We start from the raw sequence: 27,641 nt of genomic DNA, 5'->3' as shown, positions 1-27,641 counted from the left end.
CTGCAGTGAGAGCGGTGCATCTGGAAGCGAGCTGGCCGGCTGGGGAGGTGGAGGACGGGGAGAGAAGAGGAAGGAGGCTCCGGGAGCAAGCGAGACAAAAAGGGTCAGGCCTGGGACTTGGGAAAATCGGGTAACGAACACACAGCGACTCACGCATTTCTATCGGTATAACCCGGCACTGTTAGCTAAAGCAGGAAGGGGAACCTTTATGTGAACAAAAAAAAAAACGTGAAAGCTCAGAGAGCGGAAGGCGCTCGATAGAAATGGGGAAATAGCGATTTTGCTTTTTGCAGATGTGCTGATTGGACATTGCGATGTGCACTTGAACCTGGCCGAATTTAAAGCACCGAACCAGGGTCCAGAAATGCCGGTCTCATTTATAGGCTGTAATTATAGTGATATAAAAAAAAGGGGATTCATCCTCCTTCAGTGTCCGTGGCCTGTAAAAGAGCCACATCCCCCTGGGTCACACTGCAGACTTCCCTTTCTGGAATGGTCTGAAACTTTACATTTGAAGGCACAGCACATTGAATCATTACAGTATGAAAGCAGATGGCAGGAAGCTAAGCGCGTGGCCTGCGTGGAGCTTGATGTGCGTGGAGGAGCGGTGACATTAAACGCATGTGTCGCCTTGTAAAAAAAAAAAAAAAAAAGAAGATTTTTCTAGTTATCATTTTCTGGTTGATGCTTGCAATCATTTTTATGGACTTATTACCCAACCTTTAAAATGATATCAGAACCGGTTGTCATCACTCTGGGTTTAACCCTTTGAGGACATTCTACACATCCCGTCTGATTTAAATCATGTAGGCGTATGATTTTTTTTTTTTTTTTTTTTTTTTGCACATTTCCACGAGTGCATTACTGTAACTGCTGCCCCACTGTGTGCGCATGGCTGACTGCTGGAGTAACTTTAACCCAGACACGTCAGGTGAAAATGAAATATTAATAACGCAAGTTATGTGTCAAACTGTTTTATTATCCTGGATATATTTTTGCAGCATTTTCTGAGTATTTAGCGGACATGAGCAGCCATTTAATGTCGTCGACTACTGTACACTCATACATCCATGTGGTGTAAAAAAAAAAAAAGAAAAAGGCCTGGCCCTATAGGCGATAGAAGCCATACAGTATCCTATAGCAGTCTTCCTATACATGACGTGCACTCAACAAAGGAAAGCTGATGCTCAGAAAGAGCCTCTTTATGACTCAAAATGAAATTTCACCAAATGCAACTCAGCTACGCTCTTCTCAATACTTTAATGGAAAACTTGTGTGTAATAATGAATGATTAATAGACATGTTGATTGTCTCTTTTCTTTCATATTCCAGGAGATCGGAGAAAAAGAGGGATCATCGCTCATTCCTTTTTTTCTGTTCCTTTGAGTTTATTTTGGCCTCATCTACATCGCCCTTCATCAGACATTACCCATAAGACCCTCAACAATGCCGTCCAACACTGTCACCAACACCAACAGCACTGCATTCAAAGGCTCAGACTATGCAGACTCACCAGGAAACAGAATGGTAAGAAACAAGTGTGAAATATAAAAAGGATGCCTCAGGGAGCTCACTTTAGATTTTCACAAGCCGCCTGTGACACTTGCCATGTTTTTGAGTGACTGAGGATTACTCAACTTTATAGCCAGTGGGTTCATAGAGTTCATTCAGTCATGTTTTGGCTTTTTGAATGACCTGAGATAAGCTGCTGTTTGTTCGTTTTGGATACGGCTCTCTGGCACTGTAGAAAAGCAGTAATGTAGTACCCCCCCCCCCCCCCCCCCAAAAAAAAAAAAGAAAGAAAAGATAATAAAAAAAAACCTGTAAAGATTACAATGCATGCAATTGTGTTTTTGATGATCTTTCGATATTACCTTTAAGGAGTCTTGAAATAAGAGGAATGAGGTTTGTACAGTTACTACAGATCAAAGGTGGTAAAAACCTCTCCCAATTTTATGAATGGAGTTATTCCATCAGTCAAGCTAATGCCTCATTGATCTCCACAATCCGAAGCCTTACTGGAGTTGACTCAGTCGCATTGATCTCTTCTTTTTATCGAAAAGACACTCTGAGTTTAACTGACAAATCGGACAAGATGTGGAGTGCCATGTCACCTTTCATGATGCAGACACACTCATCATCAACGCAGTGTGTGTGTGTGTGTGTGTGTAGCTGCAGCATCACTGACTCGACAGCAGAATCACAGAGGAGGCTGTAGGGAGTTGCAGCTGTATCATGAGACATTTGCTGGTGTGATGGTGGTTGGTGACGTGGGCGTTGGCTGGCGTAGGTTTAGCTGGAGCTGGAATGGCTCGACAGCTCTTATACTGGGGGATGGGGGTTTGGGTGGGGGGGTTGAGTCTGTCCTCTTCTACTACGTTCCCATTACACAGAACTGCCCTTAGTCCTGTTGCCTGGCAACAGACATTGCCTTAAATAACCGGCTATCCAGACGGAAATAGTGGAGAGATATTGACAATGTAGTAGGGTTCACCCCAGGCAACAACAAATCATATTTCAGGTTTTTCTGTTGTCTTTTTCCCCTGAAAATATTAGGGTGAAGCTGTGTGTGAAAATGGCGTCTTATTTTCCGTCAGTATGCCTGAGCTCTCGGGTTGGGAATTGGATGATTTTGTGTACGCTGTTCCTGCAGGCACCACTGAATTGTGTCATCCATGTAAGTGGTTCCCAAATGAGCCTGCACACCAGGCTGCACTCAAAACGTGCTATTATCTATGCAAATTCTGCCACCCTGTTAGGAAAAACTGAAGCACCAGGCTCTCTATTAATAATCACACAATGAACGGACACCATCTGCAAAACACATCCTCTCACAAAAGAATCTAAATTTAAAATGAGCATCCAAAGGCTCGTCTTTAACATCTGCATTTTTGATTTAGAAATTCACTGTTAAATATTCTGCGATCATTTTGACAGATCTGAGGGCAATATTTATCAATTATAACCCTCTGTCCATTAATCTCAACATCACCTCCTCTGATCACATCCATCTCTTTATGCTAATCAGTTTTTCACTGTGGGACGCTAATGGTTGATGGATTTATTCCATTTCAGCAGCAAACTCTCTCAGGATGAAACATGGCCTGACCTTTGAAATTTCTGCTGGTGTTTATTAACATCCTCCATCTTTTAAATTATTTAACATATAGAGTCTGAAGGGCTCCTTGTGGCCACAAGTCCAGAGTTTTTATGGCATTATTTGCCTTTAATGGAAAGCTGATGGAGAAAGAGCAGAGCGAAATTGTGACGAGGTCCTTGGCCGGTGTTAGAACTCATACTGTGATTTGTAAGACTGTGTTACCTGATCAGGAGTTTTCTTTGTCAAAACAAAGCTGTTGCAAAAAAAGTGTCATGTACATAGAAGAGCCAACACTGATTTATAAAAGACTAACCCAGGGTTTTTCCTGGCTCAGAATGGGCCTTTGGGGGGTGACTATACGCACTGTAGTAAACATCCGATCCCGCATATTACAGTATAGTCTGAGTCTGTATTGCCTTATTTGACAGAAATCTGTGCATTTCCTGTTATTTCTGACCATTTTAGAAATAATATTATCATTATGCTTAAGTTACTGAAACCCCAATTAAATCTGGTAAAGATTTTTTTTTGTTATTGCAACAGTGAAACATGGGAGGAGAGGGGTGTAATGAGATTGGGAGAGGGGAGGTCACATCCTCAGTGCATTTCACCCTCTTCTGCTCTTTTCCTTTGAATTGTGTTTTAGTTTTGCACACACATTTGTTTAAGTACATTTATTTGAGTTACTAAGGTATTATGTCAAATAATCACAGATTTGAGTCACAGATCATTTGGATCAATTGATCAGATCAGGAAATTGAGAAATAATAAAAAATATATTTACTGGCCATAACGCAGCGCTGTTTGACAGTCTGTGTGGAGAAGTTCACAGACTACAGCTGGCTGACGTTACGGTCGTTAAGTTATTGATTGTTGATAAAAGCAGACACTGTGGAAGTGGACGGAGAAAAGTTGAACATGCATTCCCGACTCGGTCCGTACGGATCGCGGATCAACCGTGTTCCGGAACCAATCACAAGAAACGAACAGTTAATCAGCTGGCTATCCAGCGCGAGCCGCATGCGTAAACGGATGAGAGGGGAGGTGACTGCTAGAAGTCAGAGACGTCGTGTTTAAGTTTATGTTCTGCTTTTTCAACAGTCGTTTGATGTATTGATATTTTTAATATACATTCAGAGAGGATTTGATTTGCAATTTGAATCGTCTTTTTTTCCTTTTGGCGCTGGTGATTTTCCTTTGGCGCTGCGTAAAACCTCTTTGGGGGGGCGCCAAAGAATTCTCTATGCAGGAAAAACCCTGTAACCTAGTGTTGCAGGGGTGAAACATTTGTCGGATACAAACATCTAGAGTACCATTAGATAGCAGACGACACTGCACACAACAAATGGTCTAAACACCTGCAAGCCACTTTTGCATGTAACCTGGAGACAGCTATACACATGACATGTTTAACATAAATATAACAACAATCATCTGTACTTTAAAATGCATTCTGCAGATATCACTGACCAGGTGGAAGTTGGAAGGGGAAATATCACAACAATATACAACAGTGTAGTAACAGCTGCCTTTAGCTTGAATTCCTAAATTCCAAGTTCCACAACGGAAAAGGGGACTTGCAAATTGAGACTTCTCTGTCCACCTTTTTTTGTCTTCTTTTTCTTTAATTTTTGGGCTTGTTTTTTTCAGGCTGTTAAACAGTTGTTGTTTTTAAAGCCGGTGCTGTTGCTTCATTAGCTCATGTGTCCTACCAATCAACATTACATTACTTAAGGTTTCTCTAGTACCCTGAAAGCACCATATCTTAAACGGAAGCAAAGAATCTCTCTCAGTTGTTTTCTACAAACTACGACTGTGAAGAAGAGGCGGTGTCTTCTAATTGAAGAGGTCCTATGTATACCAGTTTTTTTTTCCAAGAGGACAAAGATAGTACTCCACATGTGCAGTGAAGAGCATTGTCACCTTAGTTTACTTGTTATAGGAGGAATTAAAGGGGGTGCATCTGTCCCTGGTCTCCCTTACTTTTCTCCTGTACATCAATCACTGGGTTGTCCTGCTGCACTTAACACTATCCTCTAAAGACAAAGTTGTTTAACAGTAATATTCTGTTGTCATCCTTCGGCACAGTGCCTGAGATTAAAACAAAAGTGCTTAACGAGTCAGCAGAAAGACTCTGTTATAGAATGCACTACGGCGTGGAGAGCTCATTTATCTTGTAGGGAATCTCACATTCAATACTGAAGGAATTTAATAAGGACCCAGCCCTACACCCCACACCGCAGCTGTCAATGATGGCCTTGCAATCTCATTTGCATTCAGACCTGGTGCTGGTGGTCCTATTCAGTCAATATTGGACCTCAAAGCATCTACATTAGGATCATCTTTTTTTTTTTACCCATCAACCACAGGGGTACTTGGTGGTGGCGGGCACGGGGCTTTGTTCCTGGGGGTAGACAGTTTTATTAATCAAAGGGAAATTGCAGCGGGGGGAAGGTGGGGGCTGGCCGACGTCTTTGTAGCGGTGTCAAGAGGGGATTGTCTGTGGAAGGTCAGCGCTGCGTCCGTGGAGCTTTCACTTTCGGCGAAGTTCAAAGGAATGTGCCATTCACTTTCTATCTGTGTCATTGTCCACTCAGCCAAAGACACTCAAGGACCCACTGCAGCCCCCCTCCCAGAATGCTCAAGTGTTTTAGTCTGATGCAGCTTTGTGTGTTTATTGCAGATCTCATGTCACTATTGCTGCATGACTGAGGTCAAACACCTACCATAAGAACAAATAGTCTTTTATAGCCAGAAAAATTACCACATTTTGACCTGAGATGTGATTTTGACTTTTGGGCATTGGTCATTGGATTATTAAAGCTTATTGAGATCAACTAATGATGCGTTGTTTTTTATGTTGTCAGGGTGAAAGCACAATGCTGGACAGGGACCTGATGACGGAGAAGTCAGCTAAAAGTAGTGCCTCATTTAAAGTTGGCAAGCCTGGAAGAAAACGCAAGTTTCAGGTAAGTGTTGATCCAACATGCCAGAAATGACATCCATCCATACATTCTTGTGAAAGGGGAATTTCTATGAAACCCAAAATTTCTGTGCTAATGTCTTTCTTTAGAGTTCAAAAGTTTGCTGATGCTTTTGCTAGTGTTAAGGAAAACTGGCTCAGTGTCCTTCATGAAACTTCCCAGCCTTGGAGAATTTTTGAGTCTGGGTCTCAGCAAAGTGTTTGAGTGTCTCTCGAGGTTCAGATTGGTTTGATTTGGGTATGCGTGATTCAAAAAAAAAAAAAAAGCATGTCCCACTTAGCAGAGTGAAAGGAAACCATCTTGTGTCTGATGAGGACAAGACTTGATTAATCATCAAAATATGTGGATCAATTGGCAAACAAGAAAGTTGTGTGACAATGAAAAAAGGGAGCAGGGTTAAGAGAGGTTCAAACATTATCAACTCCACACAACTATTTGCAAAATACTTCCTGAAGTGGGTATGAATGTTGGATTCCAGAAAGTATTAAATATTCTAATTATGTCATTGGGGTAGGGTCTTTCACATACTCGTTGACCCTCCAATAAGCAGTGGTTAGAGAACTTTTGGCTAACTAAAACAAAGTGCTTGTTGAAGGATCAAGCATTGCTTGAGCCCCTCTCCCCAATCCTAAAAATCTTACACTGAACACATTCTAAATACAATTAATCATTAAATGTCTGGAACAAGGTTGGCCTCCCCCGCATCATTCTGATGTCTCTGGATTGTGGAGGAGGAGTATAAGTTCAAACTTTTAGACTCAACACCCAGTCTTTCACTGTAACGGCTTGATAAAAGGTGGTTTTCCAACTGACGAGTAGACTTCAGAAGACGTTTCTTAAATGTTGTGTGTTGGAAAGCAACTTTAGGAGAAAAAAGAATTGGGTCTAAGCGGGAGTGTTGTTCGCATCTAAAGATTTAAAGTTGATAAAATAGTCAAATAAATGGCCTACATTCTTTCTCACCTTCAGAAACCTGTCAGCCTATAGCTGCACGAAGTTAAGCGAGGCAAATTTATATAAAGAGCAACTCAAAGTGTTTGACACAGTTAATAAAAATATCATTAAAAACTTGAAGTATCTAGTAGTTTAGAGGCTTTAAATGATCAAAAGTTTAAATTTCAGTGTTTTTTGCTATAAAGCTAAAAAAAAATGAAATACGTTAAAAAACCCACACAGGAAAAGACCTAGCAATAGAGTCTGCATAAATATGAAAGAGACGTTCTGACCCTTTAAAACAAGACATATAATAACTACATTTGTACTCATACATTAACATCACAGTCTCCTGTGTTTCTCAGCAGCTCACAAACACTACACTACTACCATGGAATGTGTTTGTCTTTTGTAGTGAAAAGCTCTGATTTAATAATGACTCCGGGGCCAACATGTATATCTGGGTGTTTTGTTCCCTGAGATGTTATCATTTGCATAAACCTCTGCTTAAAATCCTGTTAATTAATGCTCCCAGTGATAAAGAACAAACAGAAACATGGGGATAACAAAAACATTAACAGAAAGGTGTGTTAGGAGGGATATGCCTGAGGGTTTGTGTCAGTGTTTATAAAAAAAACAGCTGAGGGCTTCTTCTTATAACAGATGAAGAACAGCTAAAGTCAGAACACTGTGAGAGCGTCCTGGCGTGTATTTTCATAGCTGTGGGGGGGTTGACCACATATGTCAGACTCTACAGTCAAATAGGTGTTTTTCTAATGTGTATGAGACAGTCGCCCGGAAGAGTACTTGCAAATTCTATAAGCTGCAAAGCATTATTTGGATTTTTTGTTTTGAATTTTCAAGATTCTCTGACAAGGATACTAAAAGGAATCGTCTTTCTGTCTTTGTGCTGACTATAAAATGTTATGTTAAAGACTGAATTGCTGCTGTTAAAACTTCTTGATTCATTAACTTCCATTCACAGGGTTTTTGTTTCCTACATATTAACAGACCTTGCTGCTCTTTACTGTCATACGCCAAGTCAGTTCCTTGAGCTAGTCTATTTCCACAGAATCAGTCCTTAATTTAAGTAAGAATTGTTGTGTTGGATCCTGTTAAATTGAAACCTATTGTTTAAGTAAGGGATAGTGAGCATGTTGAATGGAAACCTGAAGGGGTTCCTCTGAGGTAATAACCGCTCACTATACATTATCACACTTATTACATGACTACTTACTGATCAAATCAATACATTGTCACAAAATATTGATTTGGAAATGATTTTATTGATTTGTAAAAAAGAAAATTCTTCTGTTAACCAAATAGTCTGTTGGAATCTACAGTTGGAGCAGTTAATACTCACACTGAACATTTGCACTGATGATGGTGAAGTGAGGTGAACAGATCTGCATGAATCAGTGAAGCACCTAACCTGAGATTTTCTGCTCTTCATGACTCATGGGTCTGTTGACATTTACTTTTCCATTCACTACCTCCGTTAACACCACCGTTTCCAATACCGTGTTCCGATACGTGTTGCCTTCCTGTGCAATCTTCAGTTATGTAGATTTCTCTGGCATAGCGAACCTCTTTCCTCCATTGTTATCCTTTATGTTCTCTTTTCTCCCTAAGTCACAGACTGACACCAAATGTACCGGACTTCTTTCACAGGATTGATATTTTTACAGTTAGTCCTCAAGATTCTAGGATAAGAGTTGTGTCCCTAGTAACCCTGTGCTTTGCTTAGTAACGACTATTTCTTCCTAACAACAGTGACATGTCGAGGGATAACAGAGCGTTGCTATGTGTTATTAGCCAATCACAATCAAGTATTTAACTCAGCTTTGTAATAATCAGAGACAAGCTTGCTACATGCTGGGATGTTTATGTTGATTTACGACTATGCAGTAATTGATTTAATCCCTGATGAGTATAATATTCATTAGTGCGGCTTTAACTGAAAATTGAATCAGTTTCATTCAGCCTATCACTGGTGTGTTGTAATGCTGAAGCAGCGACTTGCTCTGTTTTACCAGTGTTTTATTTTGACCTCTGTCTGCCTGTCTGAGCCGTCTCATTTACCTACTGTGACTTTTGACCTCTGGCAGGGGCCACATGTAGTTCACTGGGTTACTAATCTGCTGCATAATTCTTTAAGCGACAGTTGTGTGTTTACCGTTTCTCTGCTTGTATGTGTGTGAGCCTATTAGCTGAGTGAGTGCATGTGTTTGACTTTCACACTACAGCCTCATTTCTTTTTTTCTAGTTATAAAATGAGTCAGAATATTAATAACGCCTGAGCTTGTTGTTTTCATTCATGGTGTCAAACAGATTTACAAGCTCGCGGCTCTTTGTGTTAGAGCAACTGTTCAGAATTTACTGTTAATTTGTTTTCTGTTACTACAATGATGAAGTCATTCAGAGTTCTGCGGGCTGCAGGGAATGCTTAAAAAACAACTTTGGCTGAATGTAGCTTTGTTTTACGATACAGTACAACTTTTTCTGAAGCTTATTTTGCATCTCTGTTCCAAATAATTTGCATTGCATTCATTACACAGATGTTTTTATAGCTCTCTTGGTCACAATAGTTAGTTTTACTTTTGAGTTTTCACACTAAATCTGCAAGAGCAAGATTACATTGGACTTTTTAGCTTCCAGCAACGGATATTGTGTTTGCTAAATATCGGCTGCTGAAGGACAGAAGCCTCCTGAGGCGTTGCTGTCTCCTGCCTAAAATGTAAACTGCTCTGCATAAACCTACTGGGGATGAAAGCTTCAGAGCTGCTCTCATCACTGTTGACAGTCTGATCTCACAAGACATGCTCCACTTTCTGCTCCCAGTGACCCAGTAATGGGATTGTCTGAGAAAGTGTCTTTTTATGGCTATTTTTAGGCAGGAGCAAAGACATGCAGATCAGATTTTTTTTTTGAAACATTTGTAGTTGAGATGTATCTTTTCTTGGTCTTACAAGAGAGGCGATGCTTTTTTTTCCCCAAGGGGAAAAGGAAGGTTTAAATGTTGAATGTCTGCCGCTGTAACTTGAGATAGGTCAGCTCTCTTTGAATTCACTCCTCTGCAAAGAATGAAATAGTTTAACTGGGCGTTCCAGGCTGGACGGAGTGAAAACGTCTTCCCTGTCAAACAGCCAACATTCTTCACATATTTCCGTGCTGCTGTAATGTTGAATGTACTGCTACAGGAAGCTCGGCCATGTACCTGATGAACTCTACTGTAATCCTTTCCTCACTCACAAGTTAATGGCTGTACAGCAGATTTACTGGCACGGCTTTGAAGTTTACAACTGGGGTTTAACAGAGCTGAATGGGAAGTGCCATAATTCACACACTAATAAGTGTAGAAGTGGAACTATGCGTTTGATTGGGTCCAGATGGAGCTGAGGGATGAAATTAAGCTTATCTTACATTAAAGGGATAATTGCTTTAATTCATATTTTCTTTTAAATAGCCCATTTAGCCAGTAGACACTGCACGGTGCTTATCTTCACTTTGATATGCCAGCTGTTTTATTGTTGCCGATGGAGATGACCTTTTTTTAAGCATGCTGTATGATTTGTTATAACTCCTGAATGGTCTTGTTTATTGCACAGTCGGCTACAATATATCCAGAGATATGTCATAACTGCACATTCAGAAAGCCTTCAAAACTTCAAACTGTAACAAACTGCTGAAGCAATAATAATCTCCAGAGCTGATACATTGCTGTGATGTTAATGTTTCATCCTCCTCTCCCCCTGCAGGTGGAGAGCTGCGACTCTCTCAAAGGCAGTGTGAGTGTGGGTAAGAGCTACAGCGGGCTCGGTAGGCCGTCCATGGCACAGGTCCACAATGGAGACGTGGGCGGGCACAGGGACAGGACGTCTGAAGCCTGCTTCCCCAAACAGGAGAGGAGGGAAGTGGAGAACGGGATCCCCAGAGACCCTTCCTCCTGCCGGGCAGAGGATAGCTCCCAGGGTCAGAGCCTGAGTCTGTGTCCGCCCCAGGAGAACGGATTTCTGCCCAGCCAGGACGAGCAGGACACAGAGAAAGACAAGGACGACAGCCTGACGACACCGCACAAGAAAAGAGGAAGGCGGAAACTGGAGCGTCCAACTAAATGTAAGTTTTTTTGGCTTCAGTTTGTTTAGCTTGGTTACCTTTGATCTGATCTCTGTGGATCTGGCAGGGAAAAGTCATGTGCATGTGATCAGAACAAAATGTGGAGTAGTAAACTGTACACAGATGCCAGATTGAGAGTGGGCTAAAAGTGCTGCTGCACAGTGCGGTGACGAAAGGGCACCAAACCAAGATTGCAGACATAATCATGTTGTACTGTTAACACTTACTGTACTCTAATTCACATTTTAAAGAAAGTTGTGCATGCTATGTTTCACCATTTGGAGCTTTTATCATTCATGTCATGTTTCCGAATGCTTTATCTGTGCACAACTAGTTTACATTTGACAGTGCAGCATGAACAATATGACCATAATATATTCTTTAAAATAATAGAAACCTGAGATAGACACAAATATATAAATAAACTAGATGGATTACAATAAATGAAAATGATAGAAAAACAGGAAATCAGAAAGCGCAGGCTCGTGCAAAGTCGACAAACAACAGTCTCAGTGAAGCAATTTCCTTTGTGTTCTACAATAAAGGTTAGTTGAATATTCAGTTTTCCAAATAAAGTTCTGCAACTAATTTGATTACCGATTTATGATGACTGCCATTTTTGACAAGTGAGTCCAGCGTCTCATATGAACATACAATATGCAGCTTTTCTTTATCTTAAGTGATGGTAAAATTAACCATTTTGAGTTTTTGATGTTTTTTGTCAGAAAAAGAAAGGAATTAAAAAATAGCATCAAAGGAAATTGATGCTGCTTTTAAGAAATGTCAAGCCTGACGATTAATCAAGACATTCAATTTTAATTTAGGATTCATAATGAAAACAACCGTAAGACATCCTGATAATGTGATTGAGGTTGTTAAAACAATTGTCTTAAAATGAAAGGAACGTGTATTGAAAAAGAAAGCATTACCTGCCCTATAAAATTTGCTGTTGCATGCGAACATTTTTAACTCTAATCAATCCTTTGAAATTGAGTTTTGGTCCCACAGAGGTGAACCATCAGCAGCCTCAGTGCAGCAGATAGCATTAGGCTATAAAGATGATATAAATCAGGGGGGCATTGTTTGGAGAGAGTGGTGCTGACAGGTAGTTTTTTAGGCCAAGATGAAGATTAACAATATCACTTAGCCTCCCCCAAACCCTCTGCTCTCCAGTCCTATCTCTCTCCCTCCCTGAGCCACGTGTCTCTTTCGCTCCTCTCTCGGCCACAGACACCGGCTATGACCTTGATGAGGGGTGCAGTAAATAAAGCCAGGGGAGGAGCTACTGGTCTCCTGGCAACCAGCCTCTGTTGAGAGCTGGCAGGTCTGTGTTGTGGCCGCCTCCCTGTCGAGGCCATGCCAGGTGGATGGCGTTTTGCCCAGAGCTCTTTACAAACCGAGTCTACACTCGGCTTTCACCTGATCTATGCTTCAAGGATCTGTTACCTCACTCTGAAGCACAAATCTGGGATCACACTGTTTGCTTTTGGGGTAAATAAAAAACACTGTTTTAATAAACCAAGCGTGCATGTCTCTGCAGATGGGTTTGGGTCCCATGCTGCTCCGCTGTAGATGACAAAGTGATGAACACAGAGGTCATGAGGAATGTCTTAATTTAACACATCATGTTGATGGTGAGAAAATCTTTGAGACATTTTTAAAATGTCCGCAACATTGTTTGAATATGGGTATGGAACATTAAAGCAGGATGAGGCAGGAGAATGTGACTTGATAATATTTATTGGGACAATGAAAGTCATGATTTTTTTCTTTATTTAGCCTTTAATTCTTATTTGATAGTTAAGATGAAAAAATAGTTTCAAAACTGAGCCTGAAATGTATGCGCTCTTAAGAGTTTGTTGCTACAATGATAAATTTGTACTCTTATCTTGAGTTCAGATTTTAGATGTACATTCTTCTTCTGATTCAGATATACACTTTCCCTCATACAAGACAATTATACACTACAAAAAAAGACACACTACTCATATAGACATACAATAAAATTCACGCATGATTTTTTAAGTTTGTCAACTTATTAAAATGGTGACGGCTCTGAATTGCTTTTAGTAAACATTCAGCATTCATTATATATGATTTTAATATTTGGAATTAATCTGTTTCAGGATTCAAAATACAGATCTACACCATGGTATTTTACAGTTGCTGTTCGCAGTGCTGTCTGTGTCTTTGGAAATATTCTTGTCTTTAAAGGGCACTTCCCTCCAAAAGAAGAGGGTTTAATGCAAAGATATCTTTGCATAATAGGAAGTGTGGGTCAAGCATCGTCACAGTGCCATTTCAAAACCCAGCCCATTAATCAGGCAGTGAAACCACTTTGAATGACTCCTGTCTTATAGAAACATGTGGGGAGCTGCAGTTGTGTGAGCTGGTATGAATAAACAGAGCGACATTGGGTCAGTCAGGTTTATGCAGTGATTTGTCTTGCATGTTTATAAAACCTTTCGGATATATTGGGGGGCCAGTAAATTCTGGTTTCACACACTGACAATCTGCAAGCAAACAGTATCTAAAATAAGCTAATCCAGCTAGCCAAGAAAAACATATTAACACTGATGCATTCATCTTGTTTTCTTCCCAGCTTTGTTCTACACATTTATGCTGTTTGACTTCAGGGTCAAAGCCCAGCGCGAGAACTGTGGAGCATGCAGGGAATGCCTAGGCCAGTAAGGGGCAGATTGAGGTGTATAGATGCAAGAGTAAATCTATTTCCAACTTTTTTATCTAAGTATCTTAGTCTCGATTTCCAGAAATTCTTCTTTTCAGTCAGACAAAAACATTTGCAGGTCTTAAAATTCCATTTTTTACATCATGTTAATGTACTGATTCATTCCTCTGACTTTCTAACACAAATCTCTGTCAGAACTTTTTTGAGTGACTGACAGGCTTCACAGCACCTAAGCTAATCGAAACTGCTCTGCTTTGATGCTCAATCCACGGGGGCATCCATGACGAAACAAACACTGTTGACATGTCAACCAGTGTGTTACAAAAAGGATGTTTTAAAAGTGTCAGTTGGAACGTCTGTGCAGAATGGCCTCAGAGACAGGAAGTACGTTTTTCAAGTTTTCAATAGAAGCTTGAAACGGCGGACTGCCTCGACAGAAAGAGGAACTAAGTATTCAGCACAAGCAGTGTTAGCCACAAACTGAAGAGAGGAGGACGGAAAATTTAGATAAGAGGTCTGCACAGGGTCTGCAGGCCCCTTAAAACCCGTAGCAGATGTTTGTGATATGCTTTTTTCTTGACGGCATATGCAGTCACGTAGTAATGTGTCACAGTGCAGGATGGATAGTTTGTCGTTTGCATGCTTTACACTGACATTGTTGGTTTCTGGTATTTGTTTTTTTTTGTAATATATGAGACCGGTGACATAATGGAACAAAGATGCATCAATTATTTCAATCAGTAAGTCAAACTAATATAGAGCAAGATATTAAGATACAAAAGCTGTCTGCACATATGCAGAAACCTTTGTAGAACATGTTCAAGTTGAGCGCATGTATGAATGCAAACAGCTGAATTTTTCACCCCAACTTTCCTTAGAATTTTCCTGCCTGGCCCCTACTTACACTTTAGCATTATCAGGCTGAGCTGATGTGGGAGTGCAGGAAATGTCAAAGGAAATTTCCGTGCGAGCGAGCTGGCAGGGTTGTTGACGTTGATATTATGCACACAATGAAACGGCTCCTTTCTCATTTCTGCCCACCGGTATGTTCTTTTGCACTAATTTGTTTGTACTGTTAACTATGGATACGTCCATTTTCATGAAAGGCAAAAAACTGTCACTTAAGTACCAGATTCTGTCGACTCTGCAGTCATCTTGGATTTCCAAAGTGCATTTTTTACTTCATGTCTTACCTCCTGAGACCCCCCCCCCCCCATCCCCTCCTGTCCGACATAGCTTTATAAGCAAGTCAGGAAGATTTCAGGGGTAGGCTGTCCTGAAATTTTCTAGATATTTTCAGGAATGCATATGTGAAAAAAGCTATACTGCAGTGTTAAGATTGAAAGATTAGTTAGCAGGCTAGTTGCAGAAAAAAAGTGCAAAAGTGTCCCGTGCAGTGTTAAATTGCCTTGAAATCTCTTGATGAGCAAAAACAACAACACAGTGTTTTGCCAGCAGGATGTCTTGGTTTAAAAAATACATAATTTGACCATGATTTAAATGTTTTCATGCTGTCATCTGTTCACTAAAGTGTTGGTACATTCATCTCAGAGAGCAGATTCCTTGGTGAGAGGCAGTGTGGTGGATCGATAGCTAGCTAAACAGGGTTGATGTTATCCATCTGGAGGGCACAGGAAGGATTTGAGCTCTGGCTGGATGGGAACTTAGATCTAGCAATACGAGAGCTGGAACCCACTCAAACTGGCATGGTATACTCTCTAAGGGCAACATCCGCCAGCTCCCCTCACAAACCCAATGACCTTGGTGGTCCGCAGCGCCTCACTGATTTGTTATATAGTCACTTATTCTCGATGAGGACGAGGAGACCAGAAGGTATGGAAGGGGAAAAAAGAGCAAAGGGGAGGGAGGGTATGGGGCTTGGCTACACATGGAACCAACTTGAAGAGGCTGCTAAGAGAGCGGACTATTGTTTGGACAGGTCTTTAGGGTACTTCAGTGACAAGCAGGCGTTGGCTGTGTGGAAAACATGCCATCAAAAGTTGTCCTTAGCCTCTCAGGATTCAAGTGTTATGATAGTGTTCAGGCTTGGACTCAGCAGATAGCCATGTATACTCAGGACTTGCCATGGTGCTAATTTAGGGAGCAGCTGCTTGAATGATGTGTGTAAACTCTGCTGCGGTCTTATCTCTGAGCCCAGGCGCTTTTACAAACTTGCTTCTATTGAAATTAAACATTGTTTTAGTAATACCACGGCACAGGGGTTGGTTTTAGCTTCTGTGATGGAGCAAATTTTGGCTTCTTTATCTATTTTTCTGCTCCTGCTGCCTGTAAAGAAAAAAAAAACATGAATCATGGATCCTGACTGTAGTGCTAGTGTTTCAGTTGGGTGGTGTCCATGCTCCCTGGCTAACCCTGCGCAGCTCTGCTGAACACAGGAAAACAATGTTTAAGAATGAATAACTTGCCCTTGTTGTTCAAACCTCCAGATCTTAAATCATGGCCAAGTTAAAGGGAAATCCCAACTGGAGCTTTTATTGTGTTTAAGTAATTTTTATTAGACTGCGGTTTCAGCCCCTGTTACACCAAATATTTTCTGTGCTATTTTTGACGATCTTTACCCTGCTGCTGCTTCTCTCGCTTTGGGTTTTACACCTCCCTCAGCATATATGGAGCACTTTGTTTCCTGTGGAATATATTTAAGTCTTTCCAAGAAACTGCTGAAAAAAATTCAGAACTTTAAAATCAGATGATACATCAGTGTTGAAAAAAGTGTATCAATCTTTTATGTAGAACAGTAACAATACTGCAATTTCAAAAATACTGCATTACAATACGTATCTCTGAAATAATAAGATGTAGCCTATATACCAGAGTAATAGGTGGAAGTGTGGCTAATTGTAATACACTTGTTTACAATTGGGGTAGTTAAACCTTCAAGATCACACCTTGTTTTTTGATACTATCTATCAATTAAGTAATGGAGATTCAATTATTTCAAATCAGGTGGTATCAAAATGTTGTATTGAAAAACCGGACAATCTAATCCCTATGCCCCTTGGACAAACTCCGTCTACCGATGAAGATCAGGAAGGATTCAATGCCTCAGCATGGTGTAAGTGTAGCCTTAAGCATAATGTATAACACTGCCACATGCTAATGTCTAAAACAAAAACACACAAGTTGTATATTTTCTGGAGTTGCTCCTGTCTTTATTCCAAATATTACCAAAAAGGTTCAAATATTGAGAAAACCTTATTCGATTTGAGTTGATGGTGTGTTACATTTGGTCAGCTGTCTCCTACAGAATCAATGCAAACACAAAAATTTGTATTTCAGAGTGAGAAAAGAAATCGTCAAACTGTTCACATTAGCCAAATAAATGGGAAAATGTGACATAATTGAAAGTTTAATACATAAACGTATCAGTATTCATGATTTAACCTCAGACAGATATTATTAGTAGTACTTTATTATCTTCTGTTTCCAAGGTCAAGAATGAACAAGAACCTCAAGGTTGTATTAAAGAAACTTGAGTCATAGCAGATTCATTTTTAAGGCTCTGCTCCCATTTTTTCCAAGAGACAAATACCATCGTATGCCTTTCTCTACCTCATTTGAACATAACTACACTGCAGCAGAAAGTATGAATGTCTGGATCTTGATGATTTTGAGTACAGCGGGACGATTATACACAACCCTAAAGCCACGATCAAGTGAGGGGCTATTTTGTTGCATTTACGGCTCAGTGTCAGCAGCCATGGTAATAGCAAACAGCTGTGGGTCTCATGAAGGGGGGATATAAGGTCAGAAGTGTGACATTTGCCAAAGTAAACCTGGCCCCTCTCCACACTCATCATAACCTGGGCAGACACTCCAAACTCTCTGGGTTGCATCAATCCCTCATATGGCACCTGAGCAGACAAGTTGTCGTGATCCCCTGTGGATTTCATCTCTTTGCGCCAAATAGGAGATACCAAGTTTACACCTATTTGCAGTTTCATTCATTTATCAAACACTGTCAGTACGTTAACATGCACAGTTAAGTTATAGCTCAATTAGAAATTTAGTTGGATTACTGTCCTTGTCCCAGTTATATATGCACCGGGGGAGAATCGATTAGTATGTCCCATTCTACTACAGTAGGTGTCCCTTTCAGCTAGCTATATTTGAGCTTCTTCTGGTTGAACTGGCTAACAAGTTAGCAAGCAGCAAACTGGTTGTACTGTATGTTGATGAAAACATGGACAACTTTACCGCTCTGTTCATTTTGTACATGCTCTACACTTCACTTATGGTTCAAATGCAATGCATGCTATCCCTCTAGTTTATGATGATATCCGAGTGATCGTGTTGGTGTTAAGGGGATTAAAAGGTCTGGCAATATAGTGTAACCAATTCATGGAGCGACTTACGAACAAGCATACAATTTTAAAATGAATTCCACAATCAGTTTTAGTTGGTCAAACACAATAAATCGACTTTTTCTATATCTGCATGTGAACGAGTGTAAGGATGAGGTGAAGTTTGAGACCAATTTAGGTTTATAATAGTGTCATGTGGTTTATTGATGAAAGGGACCGCACTTCATTTGGAAACAGATATGTGGATTAACAATGTGGTCAATCTCTACACTCCTATGACTGATTCAGGCCATCCTTTGTGTTCCTGTCTCCTCTTTAGATGTGGAACACAAGGAGGAGGACGGGGCAGATGCAGTCAAGACCGAGGTAAGATTTCCTCTCTCTTGAGTCTCTGTGTTATGGTTGATGTAACTCTTGAGGTGTCTTTCACACTTGCCAGGCTTTAGCTCCTCGTTTTTGGGAGTAATTACCTTTCCTGTCACAAACTGTGATTCCTCTGCTTGCAAATAAGATAGAAGGTCATGCTGCAGCTCAAGCAGAAGCAAAATAGCTTTTCCTGACTTAGAAAAGGATATGCACACTGGTATGTAATAAAAACATAAATTGTTTGGAATTTTAGGAAATCATTTTGTTGTCTTGCCAAGAGCTAGATTAAATAATCAATAGGTAAAATGCAGGTGACAATTAGCTAGCCTGGTTCAGTGTAAACCAAACAAAATTCTGCAGCCAGCACCTCTTTATCTCATTAAACAAACGTTATATTTTGCTTAATGGAAACAAAACCCAAAGCTTACAAATCAGAATTCCTTTAATTAGTGGTTATAAACCAAGTTTCTTGGACCAGTAACATTTGATCTTTCCTGTTTTTTGCTATTTTTACTTATAAGCTTAAGGTGCTGGTGGGCTGGTTGTGGGAAGAGCCAAGCTAGCTTACTGCATTTCCATTCTTTAGGCTAAGCTAGGCTAATTGGCTTCTGGCTCGAGGTTCATATTGAATAGACCTACTGTATATGTGAGTAGTATACCATATATCTTCTCATCTAGCTTTTGGCAAGAAAGGAAAAATGATTTTTGCCACCTTTTCTCCATCAAATGTATGACCAAAGCTTGCAATGAATTTTAACTGTCAGAACTTTTCCTTGGCGAGAAGGCTAGCATGGTGACCTTTCTTAAAGGTAGAGAAAACTGTAGTTCATCTCTTCCCTTTTGCCTTGTGAAAGAAATGGTACCTAATGGTGTATAGATTTGAAATATCAAATACACTTGGGAGCTTCTTGTTTCTATTGGTTCTGGTAACCTTGGGACTGTTGCCAGGGAATAGTGATTAGACATTGTGGTAACACTTGTTGCTGCCTGACCAATCACAGGCTCATAGCACCAATACGGCACACCAACACGAGTCATCTTTTTTTTTTTTTTTTAACTAGACCACCCCATCGCTTTAACCATCAATTACCTGCTTGTTAGCTGTAGTCTGTTTCACAGGCTTCAGCTGCTGATTGGATGCATAGATTTACGGCAAATCTGAATGCCTCCTTTCAAACGACCCTTTAAAAGACAGAAGACAAGTAGCTAACTTTGTTTCCTTAACACCTTAAACAGGGAGGTCGAGGCAGGCTGCGAGGGGGAGTTGGTTGGGAGATCAGCCTTCGGCAGAGGCCTGTGCCCAGAATAACCTTCCAAGCTGGTGACCCTTATTACATTAACAAGCGGACCAGAGAGGAGTGGCTGGCCAAGTGGAAGATGGAGGTGAGTACCCCCAGATCTGTCCCAGCCACCACAGAGTACAGGGTGAGAGACAGGCATGGACCAAAAGCTGCCAGGGTGAAAGATAGGGCTTTTGGTGTGTTCATGGCCAAGTGTATTTGATGCGTCATTTGATATCTCATGAAGGTACCATTTATTTCAGTGGATTTCCGGGGGTTATTAGCTCAGTCAGCTCCTGCATTTCCTTTCTTTGTCCTGGTCATTAGTCTGCGATTAGCAGATCAGAAATCACAAGCAGCTGCGATGATCACATCTGTTTGATGCCTTCACATGATTCATGCTTTCTAAAAATATTGCTGCTATAGACTTGAGGTTTTCAAATGTGCTTAACTTTATATTGATTTAAACAAGTCTTTTTTAGAAGGATTATCCACAGATTTAGTTGATGTTTCAAATGATAAAAACCCAAAGACCATTGTTGGTGGGCCAGCATCGTTTCAGGTATTGGTCACAAGATAAAATCCAAAATCCTGATGGGATCAATGGCTTTGACTGATCAGGTGTCTAAACAAAGCATAGGAGTTTCAATTATGGATAAAGAGGATTTTGCCAATTGGAAAAGTTGCCAGAACAACAGTTATTTGTTTTTGCATTACAACATTTGGGGGTAAAACAGAATTACGTTATTAAGGTATCTGTTAAATGCCTCTACTTGTGTAAAGGTTAAGATTGAAGGCATCTTCAATTCTTCCTTTTTTTCCCCAAAAGTGTAAGGGAAATTAATGATAATGTTGGTTTGAACACAGCTTTCTCTCAACAAATTTAATAGCAACTATTTCTTACGTTTGAAACTAGACGATAAAACTTTTCATGTTAATAAATGGCATTAATAAAATGTCGGAAATATCTGTTAACTCAACATCTACCACAAGTTCCATTTAGTATCAATTTTCAGCTTTTAATTGGATCTTACACATGGACCATACATACCAAATTCACCACTTAAGTTTGGTGCTTTGTAAACAAAATTTAGATTTCGATTGATCAAATAAGCCATATTGGTGACTTCTCCGAGCTCTGAGAGTTAATAAAAGCTCGTAATGTAGCATGGTGTTAATTCTCAGGAAAATGAAGTTCCCCATATTGCTCATTACTTAGTCATGTTAAATCTGACTCAGGTTAATAATGTGATGTAGTGCAACTACATCTGTTACATAATGAGGAGTCTCCGTAGCATCAACATGGGGTCTTCCATTTCTTCTACCACCCTGCCCCCATCAGTTCCCCTCTGGAGAAGACCCGGAGAGCAGCTATAAAAATGTCTCCAGGGAGAAAATATTGCCAAATTAGCAGGACATGCCGAGGTCCCACAAGTGAAATGTCGTAAAATACGAGGCAAGTAGGCAGCTCACGTTTTCAAAACAGAGGTGGATTTTCTTGAACAAGTAGCCCTACAAGGCTGAGATTTAAGGGGATTTGCAAAATGCAAATTTTGACTGTGCCTGTTTACTCCTCTTTTGTCATCTGGTGTATTGAACGCTTTGATCTAATTTGCACAAAGAGTGATTTGTTCTGGCACCAAAGCTCTTTCCTGAGAAGTAATATGATGCACAGCCTTTAGTTATGCTCCTGTGGTTGACACGGAGCCTCTTGCTGTTGCACGTTTCTGTAGCAGGGAGGACATGGGGGCTGAAAGGGTTACTGCCGTCTTGCACTTTCTGCGGGATCTCTTTTTTTCACGTGCCTTGTGTTACAGTGGACTTCTCCGTCTCGCTGTTTCCCTCCCCCATTCTTTATCCTGACCCCTCCCCCCCCAGCTATGGAAATGAACTCTGTGCTATGGATATGAGGGTGAAGATGAGGTTTGCAGCAAATTTCCAGTCCTGCTTGCAAGACAGCCTCTTGGCTCGTTGCCAACATTTTGCAAGTCCTCTCTAGCCAACCAGAATTCCTGTCGGCAATCACCTGACCCTGAATTCCCAGACAAAGAAATGTTCATGCTTTCTTTTTTTAAGCGATCTCTTCTACCCTGAGAGTGGGGGTGAAAAAAAAAACTCAAGCCCCACACTGGATTATGAGGGTTGCGCGCTGGTGTGTATGGGTATGTGCACTGCATTGTTTGTTTGATAACACGGGGGGATTGTGTGCATGTTTGATTAGCCTGCTTACAGCGAGGGGAATATGCTGACTTCAGGTATTTCCACGAGAGTTGTCGTAAACCATCTGCTCTGCACGGCTTAAAGGGAAACCGACTCTTTAAAAAAAAAAAAGGAAGAGTGAGCAGGCTTTTGCCATGTTTGGGGGAAAAAAAGTTGCTTGCATGTAAAAAGTTTCTCCCGTGGGGTTAATATGTGCTGAAATGATTTCCTGCTCCATAGCCACTCCTAGAAATGACAGTGTGTTATTATGTTTTTTAGGTCAGATATATTTACCTGAAATGCCGCTGTGTTTTGAGAGCCAATGTGACTTCACCTTACATAACATCCAACTGGGAAAACTATGAAATTGTTGTGTAGACCTCTAATCCCTTTCCTTCCTATCATTGTGCACTTTGATCTGTGTTACTCTGAGACAGATTTACTATAAGGAGTAATTTGATTCCTAAAAAAAAGGAGACTTCTAAAGGGCTTTGGAGTCAGCCGAGCAGCCTCCTCAGGGAGCTTTTTTAACAACTCCACTTGTGGATTCATGAGGAATTCTGTGTATGTATTCATGGCTGACTCTGTAATATTCCTAATTATCTCCTATAAGGACGCAATACAATGAGAACCAGATGGCCTATTTTGTTGTGACCCCCCCAAGGCCACTCATGAAATACATTGCCTTTGTAGGGATCTGTGCTAAAATCAGTCTAATGAATGCAGAAGCCACATTGCTGCACAACTGAACCTGCCTCTCGTGCTTCTTCAGACAGTATTTCCACTTTAAGAGCAGCCCCTTTTCTAACTGAAGGTTGACTTAACTACTTTACACCTGTTGTGATATAGACATATCTTACTGTATTAACCATAAAGCACTTAAACACAAAACAGTGCCTGCTGTGTTTCTCCTGCCCGTTGTGCATGAGAGACTACTGCATTCAAAGGTCAAACTCTTTTGTATTGCTTCAAAAGCTGGCTGTCACTTTGTGTGTGGAAGTAATGATCAGTGACAGTTTGTTTCATCTAACTCCACCTTGCATCACATTTTTGCGGAGTGCTTAATTGTTTTGATTTAACAGATGAAATACATCTTGACTTTCTGTAGTCTGTAATATCTAAATTGTTTTCTTTGGATCTCTTGTTATAAGAGAGTTTTAGGGGCAAATACACAATGGTGATTCATTTCAACTACTGCATTCTGACTCTTTCAGATTGAGAATTTCTCCTCGTAAAGTTAGCGTCCTTATAATAGGCTTTTGTTGTCTTGTAAATAAATGGATCTTACGCAGTAAACGTGACCTTTTTGTTAACGACCGCAGCCCAGATTAGATTCTAAAGTATCGTCTGCACACCCCAGAGGCCAATATCTCTTTTCTTTTTTTCTGCCTCACGGTGCACTCCGTCACCCCTTGAGCCCCTCGGGGTATCATGCTGCACAGAACTCTCTGTCAGATTATCCCTTATTGTGCACCCAATGTGTCTCTGCACTCTGCCAGAAGCCTACAGAGCTTCTGCTTTTGCACTGTCCACAACAACTCCACTACATTTACGCCTATTGTTTGTACGGCAACTTCTGCTTCTTCTATTTTTTGCTGTATTCATATATAGCATAGTTTACTAAAAGTAAACAGCATGGATGTCTTCACTTTGAGGTTGTTCAAACACTTTTGCTTTAGCGTGTTTAAACATCTACAACAGTCCGCTGTCATTCTTGGTATTTATCTTCAGTGCGGTGTGACAGCGGATATAAGTGGTGGTATTTCTGAGCTGTCAGTGACAGGCAGGCGTGTGTAAATGATAAAGACCGCATTGTGTCCTGTGTCGGCTACCTCCTTTTACTATTTTCCCCTTTAGACTCAGAGGGCCTGTCTTGCTGTGGAGCTGCACACACACTGTGAGGCCCTCAAAAGGGGGGCATTTACAACTGGGAAGGAGTCCAGAGACAAATATCTGGTTCTTATAGCCACTGTACTTTCTCACCTCCCCCCACTGGCATTTCAGCATCATTTTCTCATTGGCTCAGAGGAGAAGGAAACCTGTGACAAACTGAACCTGAACACACCAACATGAGCTGAGTAACAGCGGCTCAGTCATTTAACTATCATTTACAGCTCTGCTAGTTTACAGTACCTGCGATTTAGTTTTGTCCAAATTTGCGATCTTTTATAATGGTACAATCTCCAATTATTTTTTTAAAATTACGGTGTCAAAAAGTACCAAATCTTTAAAGACAACACGTCCATTTCATGCATTCGGGTGTAGGAAAGGAATGAATCTATCAAGCAAACCCCTGCACACTATAAATTGCAAAAAAAACATGAAATGTTGCAAATGTAATTGTGCAATTCAAACAGTGTGCAGGTGTTTGCTCGCAATTTTTGATAATTGAAAACAAGAAATGGCCAAATATTTGGTGGCAAAGACTTCTATTTTTGTTGCCATAATATTGATACAGGAAATGTTTTTCAGAATGTTTCCTCAAAAGCGCTGTAACGAAGCTCAGCCATCAGTGCGTCTTTGTACATTCATATTGATTCCGAGACAGCGTAATATTCTTCACATTGCATTTAGCCATGCACGGTTAGCCATGCACATACACAAAGTGCTGCGCTACCCCTGCTCGCTCAGCAGATCCTGTCTTGCCTCTGAAACACCTCTGTTACTACCTCTGAAGGCAGTTCAGAGAGGGGGATCACTTCCCTCCATTACGCCCCTGCAAGACGTAAATATCACAGCTTGAAACTGCAGTCTGAATTTTTTCTAGTATTGTATCAAAGTTTTTAATTCTGGTATCATGACAACCCCTAGAGATAAGGTCACTCACTCTGGAATAAAAACATTACAGTAACTTTTGCTTTCCAGTTCTTCTTAGTCAGCCAATTTCTCCTTTTCCTCACCAGCAAGTGCACTCTTCACTTTCCTATATGATTACAGATTGTTTCTCCCCTTACACATAACGTATTTAGCCGTCTAATTGACATTTGTTAGTTTTTGCAGTTTACCATCTGGAACCACACATCTAAGCAGGCTGTCGAAGACTAACTCCAATGTGCCTGTGCTGGAGCCAAGAGGCCTAACACATATGGCCAAGGGCTTTGAACCATCCATCCAGCACTACAGTGCAGATATTTATAAACCACACCAGAGCCTCTTGATTGAAGAGCACATGTTTCTACTCTTCAGCACTGAAACCCCTCCCCATGCCGTCTAAGAACCACCTCCCCTTAAAGGCTCCATTGTTTACGAGTTACACTGGGAGAGAGGATGGAGGGTTGTACTATACTCTCTCTCTCTCTCTCTCTCTCTCTCTCTCTCTGCCCTTTTTTTTCTCCCCTCTTCCCACACACCCGGTCCACCTCTGGACATTTACTGAGTGTGTGAGAGACCTGAGAACTTGAGAAAGACGTGAGGAAAGTAAGCACAGCTGTGCAGCAGTGCTCTCACGTGGAGCCTATAGTATGACTCACACGTGTTTACATATGGGACTCGAGATATGTTTTCTCAGAGTGTGTGTGAGTGTGTTTTGAAGGGAAGAGAGTTAACATGTGTGTGCCTGTAAGTCCTAACGTTGGTGTGTTTCAGAGAGAGACATCAGAATGAGTGCAGCTGTTGGGGATTTACAGTGAGAGGCTTTAGTCTCGGCTGAGTCTTGTCCTCTCTGATCGACCTATAGCGGTTTCAGTGTCAGGTACCATAAACCCAGTGAACTCTCCACAGCAGCTCTGGACATTAGAGAGTTACTGTATACCGTGCTGCTGATGAATGGGCCTTACATGTAGAGATAAAGCTATGTTTACAAGGGCAGCCAGGCTCCCACTATCAAGATTTTGCACTAACACAGCACTAACAATCATCAACTATGTATTCTTGACTTGGCAGTCATTACATTTTACACTGCGAGCTGCATGGCTCTAGGCTGAATATATGATTGCATATTGTATGATTACAGTCACTGGTAATAAACACATGTTCTACATAGCATGCTTTTCTGCATGAAGCTGTATTAATCAATTTCCTTTAATTAAAAATATATCAGATAACTTTTTATAGAATAAAAGGTCTGGTCGCAAACTCACAGAGAATTATCACCTGTCTCTGATGTTTGGCTCAACTTTTATCTGCATTTAAGGCTCTATCAGCGTCTTATAACTTTGACTCACTCTTACTCTCATGAGCCTCTTTTTTATTCCCAGTAGATGGAAGCAAAAAGAAGAAAACTCAACCTTTACGTAAAGCCTTGAACCGTAAATAAAAGCGAACAGGGTCACCTGATGTCACCCTTTTCTGTGCGGATAACTGTTCTGAAGCCTAGGGTATTGTTGTCACATTTAGATGAGAGTCCAGGGTTAAAGGCAGAATGTGTGACATTTTACACATGAATAGAGAAGAAATAAAGTGAATCCTGTGTAAATGTCTCTCTGAGTCACGACTGTCTACAATGAGTGAGAAGCGCGAGTCCCGATGGCTGTGTTATTGTCAGGCCGTGTTTATCTCATGTTTACATGGACGGAACAGCCTTGCATATAAAGATGTTTTAGACAAGGACTAGAGAAAAGAAAAATAACTAAGCCCACTCACTGCTTATTTAGATGTCACATAAGCTATAAGTTAACCAAAGTGTGGTAACATTATGATAACACAACAATGCAGGCCACAGGCAATTGCAGCTCGAGCCAAGAACAACTTTGTTGCAGCTTGCGCTTAATGGTGCTTAATTATGGTGCGTTCTAATTCATAACTCCTTCGTGCAAACGCGGGTGGAGGAGGATTGGAGATGTGCCACTGGAGGAGAGCGGAGGCTTCAGAATAGCGGAGGTGTTCGCCAAACAGCAGTTTGTTTTGGTTTCATGCTTGTGCTCAAGGGTGACATCTACTGGATCAAAAAGTCGCATATTCTTCCTTTAAGCTTATGGACGGTACTCATCATTTTGGGCTAGCTTGGAGGGCAAACAGCATCTATACTTTACAGAACTTTAATATTAATTGTTATGAAAAAAGCACAATTTTAACAGAAAGTCCTCCAACATCTTTTGAACATATGACACTGGAACAGGCACTTGTCAATCACAGGTAGTCAGGCCATGGTAAAGCATATGCTTAATTGTCTATTTTACTCTTTTTGGCACCATATATACAAGGTCAATATCATGTTTCAGCAAAGAAGACTTGGACTGGTGGCTTAGAACATAATGTTATTTGTAAATTGTTTATAGAGGTAAAAAATAAAGAATAATTTTTCTTGTCATCTGCTAACAAAATGACTTTTTCTTGCAAACCGCGGAGTGGCTTCTGCTCTTACAAAAAAATGCATTAAAGAAACCTGTGCAAATTCCCGACCACAAGTAATCTACTTAAATACAGTCTATAACATAAACAAGGCTATCAACAAGCTGTTGATTAAAGTGCAGCTCTAAGCCACTTAACAGTTGGTAAAATACAATCTGGATATTCAGTTGTTGGACAGACACACGACTCCAGCGTCTGCGTCTACAAGATGTTTAAATAGACAACATGTTGACTAGCATGTTAGACCTAACAGCTTACAAGGTGATAACATGTAAATGTTGTGTTTACAACCTGGCTCACAGCCTCTAAGTTTATTAATAGATGGACCCTCTGCAGTTGTGATGAGAGTCCATTTTAAGCAAC

At 40.7% G+C, this 27,641-nt stretch overlaps 1 protein-coding gene across 7 annotated transcripts in view; it reads left to right on the top strand.

The window, feature by feature from the left end:
• LOC132993816 (DNA (cytosine-5)-methyltransferase 3A-like) overlaps window positions 1-27,641 on the top strand; it is a 43,772-nt gene continuing 16,131 nt past the window's right edge. For 4 of the 7 annotated variants that reach the window (XM_061063874.1, XM_061063872.1, XM_061063873.1 and 1 more), the window contains exons 1-6: window positions 1-130; window positions 1,333-1,527; window positions 5,968-6,069; window positions 10,776-11,133; window positions 18,464-18,510; window positions 19,747-19,893. In XM_061063874.1, the coding sequence (XP_060919857.1) occupies window positions 1,447-1,527; window positions 5,968-6,069; window positions 10,776-11,133; window positions 18,464-18,510; window positions 19,747-19,893 (735 nt within the window). In that variant the 5' untranslated portion in view covers window positions 1-130; window positions 1,333-1,446. The remainder of the gene's footprint in view (window positions 131-1,332; window positions 1,528-5,967; window positions 6,070-10,775; window positions 11,134-18,463; window positions 18,511-19,746; window positions 19,894-27,641) is intronic. The other 3 variants (XM_061063876.1, XM_061063875.1, XM_061063870.1) reach the window with 2 other exon arrangements.

Source organism: Labrus mixtus, chromosome 18 (genome assembly GCF_963584025.1).
Source record: "Labrus mixtus chromosome 18, fLabMix1.1, whole genome shotgun sequence".
Classification (NCBI taxonomy): domain Eukaryota; kingdom Metazoa; phylum Chordata; class Actinopteri; order Labriformes; family Labridae; genus Labrus; species Labrus mixtus.
Note: the sequence above shows the minus strand (reverse complement) of the source record. Positions and strands in the feature narration are given on the sequence as shown.